The following is a 14,166-nucleotide window of genomic DNA, read 5'->3' on the forward strand; positions in this document are numbered from 1 at the left end:
TCCGATCTGCCTACCTCCGAGTATACGCCGCGCCCGGGGTACGGGTTCGTAAGCTTCACCACCCCCCACGCGGCGCAGAAAGCACTCACTGCGCTAGACGGGTCTGAACTCGGCAACCGCACATTGGGCGTTAAGTATGCACTGGTCAACAAGTACGGGCGGGGAGACACTGTCCCGCCGGTGAAAAGCGGCTCGAGTGTCGGAAAAGGTATGACCAGGCACTCGCTATCAGGTAGATCTGACAAGTACACCTGATCAAATCCGCCTGTCAGGTCTACCTGATACCTGATGAGCACACTCTATCAGGTTGACCAGACAGGAGGACCTGATCAGGTGTACCTGATAGTGAGTGGCTGGCCCAAGACGTTAAAAAAACTCTGAGGCCAGCCCATTCACGGTAAGACCGTCTGAGAGATCTAGTTATCACAGACCGTCTGAGCGTGTGTAGCGAAAAAAGCTTGAGCTTACGGTGTTTCAGATGGTCTGACCTTAGCCAAGCGCTCCTGTAAGCAGTAAGCACGGCTGAGTATTTCAACACACACCCATTGAGCCTCATCTCACACTTCAAAATCAAGATTTTCTATCTTCTTCTAATTTCCAGGTCCCTCAATCACCCTCACACCTAGCACGTCTAGCAGCAGCAGCTCCCAAACTAACACGAAAACCACTTCGGCCGACTCCGGAAACACCCGATCTGCCCCGAATACGCACGACAAGGACGACAAGGATAAACGATCAGCCACGAAAACGAAACCAGTCGGAAAAAGAGTTACATTTGAAGGTGATCATTTCGAAGAAGGAAATATGGAGAATGAAGACAAAGAGGATTGTGAAGAGGAATATGACGAAGAAGAAAATGAAGAAGGATACGATAATGATGAAGAAGCATTCTATTCATGTGAAGAACAGGATTTCGAAAACAGAGACCACAAAACGACTGAAAAAGATGACGGGAAAAGTCGTCCCAAAAGCGCTAGCAATCAGCCTACTACTGTCAATAAACCGTCCACTGCTAATAACCAATCTTCTAAACAAAGCAAAAATGAAACCAACCGAACCAAAAACCAAATCAACAAACAAAAGTCTAGCAATACCAATAACAAATCAACGAATGCCAAAAACGAACCTGACAATGACAACAACAAACCTAGTAGTGCCAACGACGAATTCTCCGAACATATTAACAATAGAGTCCCCAAACAAACCAATAGCTCAGCCAACAATGCCAATAACCATAAAAACAATACCAACAACCAAACAAGCAATGCCAAGAATACCAACAACCAAACAAGCAATGTCAAGAATGAAACAACTAATACCAACAACAAACCAACAAGTGCCAACAACCAAACAACCCGTAGCAGAGATGAAACAAATCCTCAAAACCCTCCTCGTCCCGGCTCAATTGAAGCTCACATTGAAAACATCCTAACCCAAGTAGAGGTAATGAAAATACTCCAGTTTACTGGTTACTTCCTTACTGACAACTTGTCCTTTAAAGAACAACAGTGCCAGCCTACTTAGCTTAGTTGGTAGTGCGTCTGCCTTGTAAGCGCTAGGCCGCGGGTTCGATTCCCGCCCGGGGCGGATTTTAGTAATTATTGAGTGTGAAAATTTGGCCCAAACAGTGCTGTAACTGTATTTCGAGTTCGAGTGAACCTTGCCTCGGTGGTGTAGCGGTCAACACGCTCGCTTGGCAATTAGGAGGCCATGGGTTCGATCTCAGCCGAGGTATGACAAAAACGCTTTTAATAAGCGCTTTTTCAAAATGCTTTCAATATTGGTCATTTAATTTGGGCCCAACCAGGCTATTATGGTTCTCGTCTCAGCTATTTACATGGTTTTACTTAACTCGAGATCTCTGTTTGTTTGTAATTTGTTTTCCACTGAGTTTTACAGTTTAATTTATTATCTTCACTATCGATCTAATAGCACGATACTAACTTCAGGTCTGTTTTTCATTCCTACGCCGCATCGATGCGGCGTACACTCTGCGTCAGGAGTGGGGGTAAAAAGTGGAAATTCAACAAACATGACGACATCTAGTGGAGAAATTACGGAACATTTTTTTTCATTTCCCTCAATATAAATTACAATATGGCGGAACCTGAAGCTACTCGAGACTCGCATCAGGGATTTAAGACGCAGCGTTGACGCTAAAGTAGGGGAAGTGGAATGAAAAACACGCGTCGGGTTCGCATCGCACCCACGTCGAATGAAAAACAGACCTTTCGTACTACCTACCTAGCTAAGCATTGGAAACTAATGTTTTAAAGCTATCTCTATCTCCGAACCCAGCCTAGTTAGCTTAGTTGGTAGCGCGTCTGCCTTGTAAGCGCTAGGCCGCGGGTTCGATTCCCGCCCGGGGCGGATTTTATCCTCCTGTTCTACTTCTCTCTTCAATTTTGGGACGATAAGACCTCCGTTGTGCCAGTTCTCCGTATAAAACCTCCAAAAGTTTAATATTCTCATCAGAGGTAATTCAAATTCCTTTTTGTTTGTCTTTCCCCGTCAGACGCTGCCCTCTATTATATGAAGAACCCGCATAGCATTACTTATATATTGGATCCAAACCAAACATGGCTCAGGCCAAAACCAAATCCACCAAACTAGCAGGTATAGCCCGCTACCTTGCCGAACATCTGAGCGACTCGGAATCTACCGGGAGCGACCCAGACAATGTCGGTAGCGACCCAGAGTGTGCCGGTAGCGACCATGATGAAAGTAGCGACCTGGGTAGCAGCATCGCCAAGATTACGTTCGAAATAATCGAGAATATGAGACTGAAATCCGACAGCCAATCAGAGAAGAGTAAAGGAATCAAATAAGTCGCATTTTCCTTTCGGAAACTCTTCTGACGCTCATTTCCCTTCTTTTGGCGTGGTAGCGCCTGTACTTCTGTACTAAACCTATTGAACTAACCAATACTTCTGCACTTCAAGGACTAAACCATAGGAAATCCGAGGGTGGTGCGCCTGCCTTGTAAGCGCAAAATACACCAGGTAGCTTAGAGCCTTAGAGGGTAGTGCGCCTGCCTTGTAAGCGCAAAATACACCAGGTAGCTTAGAGCCTTGGAGGGTAGTGCGCCTGCCTTGTAAGCGCAAAATACACCAGGTAAAAAAAATTAAATAAGTACAAGCTGTCCCTCGATCCTTGACGCCAAAGTCCCAATCTATCCGCCACTAAGACAGTTCAGTCTGTTTTGACACTCCTGTATATTGGCAGTCCAAATAAAGACTGCGTGAGACAGAAGAGTCCCAGACCAAATCCAATATCATAAATATTTTATTCTAATGCTCTAACATTAATTATTCACATATCGACCTACTGATATCCACCCATTGTTTCAACTGCATTGAGTCGCTGCAGAAACAAAAGAGCTTATCATATATTAGTGCACTGAGAAAAAACTTAGGGTGCGACAACCCAATCGGGTGACTGGATTACTGCACTCTAATATTGAACTCTATATCGGGAAGCTCGACACTATAATATAGCATTCCAACAGCCTAAATCAGGAGAAATAACCAAATAATAAGAGTTCTTCCACCCTAAACGTATGGCACCCTGTCACCATTTTTTTTCCTCAGTGTGGATGGGTTATTCTCAAAAAGCTCTAAATTCTGGGCTTTTCAGCCATACGTCGAAAGTACGAGTACCTGGGAAATTCAGTGGGTTTTCAGTTTGAATCAAAATTGGTGGATGTGCTATATGCACCAAGAGAATGGATTAGGGGATGTGCTATATGCATATGCACCAATAAAATTTGTGGATGTTTTATTCACACCAATAATGAGATAGTGATGGATGTGTCCTAGTTTTATTTATCCCTTGAGTTTCCAATATTCAATAACTGATAGGCACTCAAGTGGAAAACAGCTAACCAGAATCCAGAATTAAAGGTCTCAAAATGGATCAACTTTGTAGATATGTTGCGTTCGTGATTTCATGTGGATCTTGTTAAGTGTGGACACGCCTTCAGGATCAACACTGAGTTGACATCAATCTATTTGCTTCTGGCCAGACTGTGCAGTATGCAAATTTGACCATGTCTACCTTGGGTACTTGATATTATTGGTACCTATTTGGTGTTGGTTTTGGTACACTTGTGTATTTGGTATTGGTGCTTGTGTATTTGGTACGAGACTTGAATTTGGTCACATGATTAGGAATATCAAGAAGTTGGTGCACTTTTTTTAAGGGCGTTGACAAACTGACCGTTTCGGTACGAAAAACTGACATTTATTTTGTTTTATTTAATGGCTAAGCAGCAAGGGCATTTGTCTAAAATGCGTGACATTTATTATTTTAATTAAAAGATGAAGAAAAAAACATGCGATCTTCTGAATTAGGTGAAGTAGGTAAACTAACTGTGCAATAGTCCTAAACTAAAATGGACGTGGCACATCAGGGATCAGGAAGAGACCGCCTTAACCTTCAGGTATTTAAAGAAATAGCAAAGGTTGAGTGCGAAGGGCAGCCATTCGTAAAATTTTTGTAGCCAAAACCAAATGATGACAGACCAAAAGCACTCACCCTATTAGGGCTGATTAAGAGGTTGACGAAAAACGCCGACCCCGTCTGAACACGGGAAAAGGCGAAGATGAAGAAGAACTTGGACTAGGAACCACCAAACTCCGGATTCAAAGTCCACTAACCACAGCACCACTGAGGTTGGTAGCTCCACTAACCACAGCACCACTAAGGTTGGTAGCTCCACTAACCACAGCACCACTGAGGTTGGTAGCTCCTGTAGTGTTTCTGACAAAGAAATCAAAGATAAGAAACGCTTGGAATTCTAATCTCAGCGCAGACATTCTTCTAAAATCACCTATGTGGAATTACCAACAGCCAACAGCTGCATCTAAGATTTGACCTGAGAACTTTTTTTTTTAGAAATGACTGGAAAAATTGTTCAACTCTACAGGTTCAAGAACATTTCTAACATTTCTGAGTTCCGAGGCAATGTAATTTAGGTATGTATGTAATTTTGTTCAATTCTATAATGATGTCTGTAATTATAGGTACCTACATAATTGGGTATCTTACAGTCCTATAAGTTCGAAAGATCGTAGGCAAAGCTTACCAATGTTTGAAGTCATAATTTGGACAAAGAAATCTGGGTATATTTTGGTATTTTTATTTTTGTTATTTTTCAAAACTTTGTTTTCTTCTTCGTCTTTTTCTTCTTCTTCTTCTTCTTCTTCTTCTTCTTCTTCTTCTCTTTCTTCTTCTTCTCTTTCTTCTTCTTCTCTTTCTTCTTCTTCCTCCTTTTTTTTCTTGCGGACATTCTTTGTTTTGATTCTAATAGGTGCATCATATTTAAAACCGCGATGAAGTACCTAGGTATTCGGAGTCACTCATCTGTTTACTCACCAATCTCGCCGCTTATTAACACGGATGCTCTAAACACAAAGACATTGGTTCGTCCTCACGTAAGACTATTAACTCAGATTATTACAGGGTGTACAATTTTTTTTTTTTTTTAAGAGGTTTGACAGAGGGAACTGTAACTGCTATGGTCTTATCGTCCCGAAACCGAAGAGAGAAGGAAGACAGCAAGCGCTAGGTCGTGGATTTGATTCCTGCCCGGGCGAACTTTCACCTAAACAGATAAGGTTCATTGGCGTAACGACTGGCATTCTCTTATCGTTTTTTTTTTTTTTTAAGATGAGTGTTCCACCGCCGTTTTTTCGTAGCAATGGAACAACTGCTACATTAGACGCTTGTGGCCTGTGTCGTAGCATGCCCATCCCGTAGTATGCCTCTCATCAGAGACGTTCATGTCAGAAGCTCTCTGCTTTACCACAAAGATTCATGACTTGATTTGGTAGACCTAACTAGGCTGGCAAATCTCAATTTCATTCCGTCAATTGTTGATTTTCAGAAAAGTCGCTCCGAGCTCACTTCGCAGGGTTCGGCACAATCCAAAGCGCCATGGTACACCACTATCGGGGCCAGCGACTCAAGACCCCAGCCCACCCTGCCGGGAGCACACGCCCGGGGTACGGGTTCGTAAGCTTCACCACCCCTGACGCGGCGCAGAAAGCACTCACTGCGCTAGACGGGAGTGAACTCGGCAACCGCACATTGGGCGTTAAGTATGCACTGGTCAACAAATATCGGCGGGGAGACACTGTCCCGCCGAACCCGTTGATATATTTGCAATCGAAAAACGAGTACCAATTTTTGTCGACGGTGGGATTCGAACCCGGGACCTTCTGCATGGCAAGCAAGCGCGTTACCACTGGACCAACCGTGACCCGTCTTCCTTCTCTCTTCCATTTCGGGATGATAAAACCTCCGTTACAGTTCCCTCTATTAAATTTCTTGAAAAAAAAAAGTTTAAATGCTCTTGAGATCGTAGTAGGTTGTGACGTTCATGTCAGAAGCTCTCTGCTTTACCACAAAGATTCATGACTTGATTTGGTAGACCTAACTCGGTTGGCAAATCTAAATTTCATTCCGTCAATTGTTGATTTTCAGAGAAGTCGCTCCGAGCTCACTTCGCGGGGTTCGGCACGATCCAAAGCGCCATGGTACACCACTACCGGGGCCAGAGACTCAAGACCCCGTCTCCGGCCCACCCTACCGGGACCCCAGCCCAGCCTACCTACGAGTATACGCCGCGCCCGGGGTACGGGTTCGTAAGCTTCACCACCCCCCACGCGGCGAGTTTAAATGATTTAGGTCTGAAGCTTTTCCCGTCACACACGGTCCGACTTCCGACTCTCAGACAAACCGGTCTGTCAGAGTTTAAATGATTTAGGTCTGAAGCTTTTCCCGTCACACACGGTCCGACTTCCGACTCTCAGACAAACCGGTCTGTCAGATGGTCTGAGACTGAGTGGCTGCCCTTATAACTACATCTCACGTGACCTGAGTTGGGTGGAAGAGCTCACTAAGTGAGAACGGGGATTCCAACCTGCGGTCAAAACTACCTGATTATGGTCAAATCGAATGACCGCAATTTGGATGTGTGAGGGTGATCGAATGACCGCAATTTGGATGCAACCTTTTTGTACCTGTGCTCCCTGACCGCAGGTTGGATGCAGCCAGTGAGAATCCTGCCGTTAAAGCCTTAAAAAAATCTTATTTTCACAGGTGGAAGTAGAGTCCACCCTCCATCATCTGGACAAGGAGGACATTGGGGCTCAGATCCGCTCCCAATGCTTTTCCCTCCAAGGAAGCATCGACGCCTATTTTCGACGCAACGACGGCGCGGACAAGCGCAGCGCTTGCGCGAAAATCATGACCGATATTGGCGCGATAGAGGAGAATTTGAAGCGTTATGATGATGAAGACGATATGAAGGCGCGGTTGGTCACACAGCTCATTCTGATGGAGGATACTCTGGGAAAATTCCTGAGACCGGACAGAACCGGTGACGAGGCGAGGCCGGATAATGGAGGAGGTCCGGAGGCCAGAAAGTCGGATGACTCGCTGAGTAGCGTAAGTGAGATTTTTCTTAGATATTTTTTAAAAACAGGAAGAAGAACAGCTAACCCTAACCAGCCTAGACAGCAGACAGTTTTCAAAGTGTTTTCTCTGCTTTTAACTATTAAGCACAAGTCCTCAGGATGCATCGATGGTTGACTGCGATTCAGGTCGAGCTATGTTAACATGGCTAGAGACCATCACCCCGGGCGGATTTTATCCCAAATAGATAAGGTTCGTTCTGGCTTTCTCCTATCCTGTCTTCTTTATCTCTGCGATTTCGGGAGGATAAGATCTTGGCAGTTACCTACAGTTCCCTCTATCAAACCTTTTTTTTAAGAGAGAGGATGTAGCTGATCTGTCTACTAGTCTTGTTTAATCCTGTTTTCTATCCCCCAGGCGAGTATCCAAGCGAGGTAAGAGAGAGGATGTAGCTGATCTGTCTACTAGTCTTGTTTAATCCTGTTTTCTATCCCCCAGGCGAGTATCCAAGCGAGGATAAAATCAATAGATGAGGCCAAGACACTGTTCCTCACGAACGAGATTAAAGAGGAGCGAGATACCCGCCTCGCACGAGTCAGACAGAGACTGAAGCATGTTCTCCATGAACAGGATGCGAGGCAACTGCTGAGGAGTGTGTATATTGAGCTCAGAGACAGGTAACACATGTTATTAAACCCATAAAATAAACGAGACCTTGTTTAAGACTGCTGGGGTAAAGGGACTTTTTTGTCTCATTCCCTTGGGATCAATTTAATTTGAAGAAACCATTTACTGATGAAAATTTGTAATGAAAGTTGAGGTAGCCTCTCTCTGTGTTTATCTCTCAAGATCAAGGATCAAAATGAAATCAAAAATTATTTGTGGTAAAGCAGAGAGCTTTTACACAACTTTTGTGGATATTACTAAGAGTCACAGCATTACAAGTTGCCTCCTTTACAATTAATTCTCATACATCATCGATCTTTTTACACTGGTAATGCCGCTAATGGATTAAAGTAGCTACGAAATTGTTCTGAGTGCACCTCGACTTCCAAGTACAGAACTGAAAAAAAAAAAAAAAAAAAAAAAAAAAAAGCTGGCGGTGTCCAACATTTACTTCAACGTATGAACGTACCAAACTTAGAGAGGTTATAAGACTTTTTTCGAAGACGGATGAACTTTGATAGAGGGACTTCTAACAACGGAGGTCTTGTCGCCCAAAATCGAAGAGAAGAAGACAGGATAGGAGAAATCCAGCCGTTCCAAGAACGAACTTTTTTTTTCTTGAAGAGAGGAGGACAGGGTTAACTAGATCGAAGAAGGTCAATTGTTCCGGGAACGAACTTTATCCTTAACAGAAAAACAGATGAAATTTCGTTCAGGAAATTCGAACCAGCAAAATTCGAAACCACGGCCTAGAGTTTACAAGGCAGGCGGCCCTACCTTTCCAAGATAAGTAGACTGGCTTCCTTTAAGTTTGGTAGGTACGTTAAATTTTAAATTTTTTCGATTCCCGGCGGGGTCAAGAAATTTGTATCATGCAAATGATTGATCCCATGATTGGCTGTTGCGGGGCCCACTCAGCCTCGTGAGGAAAATGAGTAGCTATGACATGTAAATGCGCATAGCGACCGGTGCCAGCATGGTAGGTAAACATTGGTTGTTAGGATTATTGAGATACTTATTGGGAAAAATCCTACAATGCTGCAGTGAGCACCAAAGTTGTGACATAATAACACAAAGAAATTGCATTTACAATTGATGAAAATGATAACTTTAAAAAACATGATGTTGCACCAACTGTAGCTAAAGCAAAGGCACTTGAAACCATCCACACCCAATACCCTGCAGAACAATGGCTCCATGTGTATACAGACGGCTCAATGCAAGACCCAGAAAAAGGAGCAGGTGCAGGCATAACATGTGACCTTTTTGCATTCTACAAAGGATTAGGACCACATACTACAAACTATGATGGAAAAATCGAAGCCATAAAATTTGCCATCCAACAACTCCTTTTCAGAACACACAAATTCAATAAGGTAGTAATCCTAAGTGACTCAAAAGCCGCCATTCAATCTATTGTCAGTATGGACGAAACACCAACAAGAGAGATACAAGAAATAAGAAAAATGCTCCAACAACTCAAATCCCTAAAGAAACAGGTCAACCTTCAGTGGATCCCAGCACACTGTGGCATACATGGCAACGAAACAGCAGATATACTTGCCAAAAAAGGAACTGAAATTATTTCCACCCAAACAAGAAATTTACCTTTTCAATCAGCAAAACGCTTAATAAACCTAAGAAGCAACCATCAACACAAAAACTGGTTGAAACGTGAAGGAGCTGGGAAAAAGTGGAAAGATTTAATAGACAAACCAGAAATAATCCCTGAACTACCAAGAAAAACAGCAGTTGCCAACTTTAGACTTATGACAGGACATGACTGTCTTGCGCAACATTTACACCGGATAGGTTGTAAAGACACCCCCATCTGCCCACTATGTAATCTGCAAGCAATTATGAACGCAGAACATTTACTAATATGTCCTGGCCTTTCAAACAACGACAACTTGGTAGCAAAGTATTGGGATGCACGAGGGAAAATGACCTAATAGTCAACTCCGAGCATTTGAAAACAACATTTTTATTTGGTGTCTTGGAAGTATGTAATAATACTTTGAGTTAACTCAGTTTAAATAAACTGATAATGACACAAGAATTAATAATATTACTCTCTCCTTACATCCTCCTCTCCCTCAATAGTTCTGTTTTTAATTATAGTACTTACCAAGTTCCAAGTTGCAGTACTTGCTGTGTACCACCTATAGTAGGCATCTACACACTAAACTTGGTTTCCTCCTTCAGCTTTGTTCTTCTACTTAGTGTAAGAGCAGTAGATTCTATATCAGCAGTTCTATATCAGCACTGAAATTAAGTTTAGTAACGCTGGGCGTGGATGGGCTCCTTCTTCAAACAAAATTCGCGAGGAAACACAGTGGTGTTACACAACATATCAACGCACTATTCCTTCTTTTTTCTTTATTCTTCGTCTTAATGCCTGAAAAACATGTTAATTCGACCATCAAGCAGAAGATTACATTGTGGTCATGCTATTAATAGCACGTCCACAGGTGAGCATGTCTAATCCCCATAGCATGACGCATACCTGCAGACATGCATTAACAAATGAGCTTAGAATGTGAAAAATCTTCATCAGTAGTCACTATCGTCAAGATAGAAGAGTGCATGACCCTTAAGTCCACTGAGGGTAGAGACCTGTGAATAATCAGGGCCGGAATCAGAGACCTGTGAATAATCAGGGCCGGACTTAACAGAGAAGAAGGGTCCTAAAAGATTGGAAATTTTGTGAAGAACCAGGGTCGGGACCAGCGGACTGTGAATAAATAATCAGGGCCGAACTTATTACAGAAGAAGGTTCCCGCTATGATTGGAAAATTGTGAGAAACTAGGGCCGGAATTAAGGGATGACGTTGCGAGAGACACACTTTTCAAGGATTTCAAAGTTTTATTTAAAAGGAAAAGTAAAAAAAAAAAAAAAAAAAAAAAAAAAAAAAAAAAAAAAAACGGGGTTTAACTCCCCTCCCGGGGCTGATTTGATCCTGAACGAGGTTCTTGTTAGCACTATTCGACTTCGCCCATCCTGTATGTCGTATATCAGAAGTTATGAATATATTTTTACAGTTATTTAATATTGGTAATTATGTGCTTCGTTCTTCTATTACCATTAGTGCGGGTATCGTGCAGTTTACAGGTTCCTGTCTACAGTGTGACCCAGAAATACTAACAGGTGCTGGGATATGGTGCAAAGTTTTGAACGGCTGTGGAAATTTTCAAATGTGGTTGTTCCTAAAGGTAGGAACGGCCGCCCTATGGAGCCCTATACTAACATTTACCTAGATAGGTACTTACTTGTAAAATAAAGATAATTGAAAAAAATAAGGGGGAGAAAAACGTTTAAAAAAATGTCCCTAACTGTAATTTTTTTTTAAGAGGTTTGACAGAGGGAACTTTAACTGCTATGGACTTATCGTCCCGAAAATCGAAGAGAGAAGGAAGACAGGATAGGAGAAAGCCAGCCGTTCCGAGAACGAACATTATCCCATCAGGATAACAACCTTTGCTATCTCTTTAGCAAGCGAAATTTGTATGCTGGTATCCTCCCTGTTCCAAGTCCCCTAGCCAGACCGTGTTATAAGCATCTTCAATATTCAATATTATCGTCATTGTTAGCCAGTGCGCCAGGCCAAGTTCCAGTATCTCTTACCGCTCACCGTCCGCTCAAGAAATAACGGCAAACAACGTTTCTGGCTTAAGGAAGTACACAGGTATACAAAGTATCCACACATCTTTATCGATCAGTAAGTTCCGTTAGTCCCGGAAATCAAGAAAAATTGAAGATGGAAAATCTAAAACAAAGGCCATGCGAGGCCCTATCATATCGCCGAGGCAATGTAGTGACCCTGACACGGTGCAATTTTTAGTTTTGCATACAGAATATGGAATGAGTGAAAATGTTAGATTAAAGTGACTGATTGCGAGTTAAAACAAATTGTCAATGACAAGGATTATGTTTGATGGAGGTCCTTGCATATTGCACAAAAAGATAAACTACACAAAAACAAGTAAAACAGAACATGATCACGAGACTTGTAGTACAACAAATATAAGAACAAAAACAACAAATACAAGAACAAAAACAACAAGAACAACTAGAGTATGATGACATTTCTGTTGATGAATAATTATTATTATCATTATTGTAATGATGACGAAGAAGATGATTAAAATAGGGGAAAGACGCCACAGACGGACACGGACGGAGTTTAAGCCTTTAAATTCAGTTTGCATGGGTACCAAATTTTGACTGAGTAGGTCGCACATTTCGGGCTGCCGCAACTTTTAAAAACTCTTGCCGCTAAATCAAGGAAACCATATTGAGTGTGAGGACGGAGCAGGAATGGTGCAGTTCGAGAATTGAATAAAGTAATACGATGATATCAAGTAAAAAAAAAGGAAACCATATTGGCTATAGGCTTACCTAAATTTGAACTTTTGGAATTTCTTTCATCCCTTTTTTATGAATTTGTTTCTAAACACAATGGTCAATCGACATTGACTGAAATATATCCACTTGTCCAGTCGATTGCTTCAGTTGGCAGAGTTGGCACACCTTAACAGAACTGCACAACGCTTCATAAGACGAAATTCCTCTAAAAAGTAAGGGTTCATTTTGGGCGTCTCTCCTCAACTAATGACTGATTCTGCTCAGAATTATCATGACTTACTTATACTAATAATACTAATCCTATTGCTTATACTTATACTAAGGCTAATAATGGTACTAGGACTAATGATAATAGTTCTAATACTAAAATAATAGTACTAATACTTACCGGTGACGGTGCACTATGCCCATGACTGATTTGTAAACAAGCGCTGTGTTACCTTGACTTGGTTATGAAAGATTTATTGAGATGAGTTGAGAATCCCAAGCAATGACCAATGACGCTATCAGCTAGAGATTGTAGAGAGGATGACGGGACTAATATTAGCCATGGAATATTGGCCAACCTGTAGGGTAGGCATCTTGATGGCAGGTTGGCAGGGCCGACTATTCACTATCAGGTTGACCTGACAGGTACGGAGAAGATTATTGCTGTAAATATGTTTCTGCTATGAGAGAGGTTGGCAGGGCCGACTATTCACTATCAGGTTGACCTGACAGGTACGGAGAAGATTATTGCTGTAAATATGTTTCTGCTATGAGAGGTGATAGTACAAACCTATGAAAGTATACCTAATACAGAACTCTCACACTAGAGGCGACCTATCCAATATGCGACAGGCCTAAGGCCGGCCATTCACTGTCAAGTAGACCTGACAGGTACGGCTGAAAAGGTCTGCCTGTCAGGTCTACGTGATAGCTGATGTGCACACACACTATCAGGTAGACCTGACAGGCGGACCTGGTCTTGTGTCCAGACTTGTGCAATGCAACGTGCAATGCAATGAAATTCGTTAGTTTGGACGTGTTTGAGAAAGTGGCAGCAAAGTTTTTTGAGCATTGCAGCAAACGTTTGTGGGTATCCGAGAGGTTGGCGGTTTTCTGGGGAATGTCTTTGATGTGCGTTGCACTAGTTTGGACGTGTTTGCAAAGCATCGTGTAATGCAATGCAAATGATGTACCTACTATAGGCCATTACTAGTTGAGTATCGGTACAAAAATTCTCGGATACATGAAAAACGTTCCCATTCGTCAGATTTGATTTTACGTGCAATGTGCAATGCAAATGCTTTGCACGTTGCTTTGCATTGCACAAGTCTGGACCCAGCATTAGAGTAGACTTTTTGTGTATGTCCTTTGAGAAGTTAGGTCGATTTACCCTTTAACCATTATCTTGGCATTGTGTCCAAATGGATAACTTCAACATACAACACTTCTAGTGCACATTAGGTGGTGCATTGTAACGAAGTAGTTATAATACTTATAATGGAGCCAGCCTAGTTAGCTTAGTAGGTAGTGCGTCTGCCTTGTAAGCGCTAGGCCGCGGGTTCGATTCACGCCCGGGGCGGATTTTATCCTCATGGGATAATGTTCGTTCTCGGAACGGCTGGCTTTCTCCTATCCTGTCTTCCTTCTCTCTTCGATAGGTAATCTGTTTATTACAAACAGGTGCAGTTGGTACAGCATATTTGGTGTTTCGATAATAGATTGTTAAA

At 42.4% G+C, this 14,166-nt stretch overlaps 2 protein-coding genes across 2 annotated transcripts; both read left to right on the top strand.

Annotated features, from left to right (window-relative positions):
• Positions 1-12: 12 nt before the first annotated feature.
• On the top strand, positions 13-1,539 carry LOC103516804 (uncharacterized protein DDB_G0287625-like). The gene is made up of 2 exons (XM_026829103.1): positions 13-208; positions 602-1,539. The coding sequence occupies exon 2, from the start codon at positions 805-807 to the stop codon at positions 1,522-1,524; it is 720 nt and encodes a 239-aa protein (XP_026684904.1). The 5' UTR covers positions 13-208; positions 602-804; the 3' UTR covers positions 1,525-1,539.
• A 4,398-nt stretch (positions 1,540-5,937) lies between these two features.
• On the top strand, positions 5,938-8,210 carry LOC103516805. The gene is made up of 4 exons (XM_026829105.1): positions 5,938-6,085; positions 6,487-6,637; positions 7,080-7,452; positions 7,918-8,210. Exons 1-4 carry the CDS (start codon positions 5,938-5,940, stop codon positions 8,098-8,100), a joined length of 855 nt encoding a protein of 284 aa, XP_026684906.1. The 3' UTR covers positions 8,101-8,210.
• The last annotated feature ends 5,956 nt before the right edge of the window (positions 8,211-14,166 follow it).

The sequence above is a fragment of the Diaphorina citri genome, unplaced genomic scaffold, assembly GCF_000475195.1.
Source record: "Diaphorina citri unplaced genomic scaffold, Diaci psyllid genome assembly version 1.1 scaffold1669, whole genome shotgun sequence".
NCBI lineage: Eukaryota > Metazoa > Arthropoda > Insecta > Hemiptera > Psyllidae > Diaphorina > Diaphorina citri.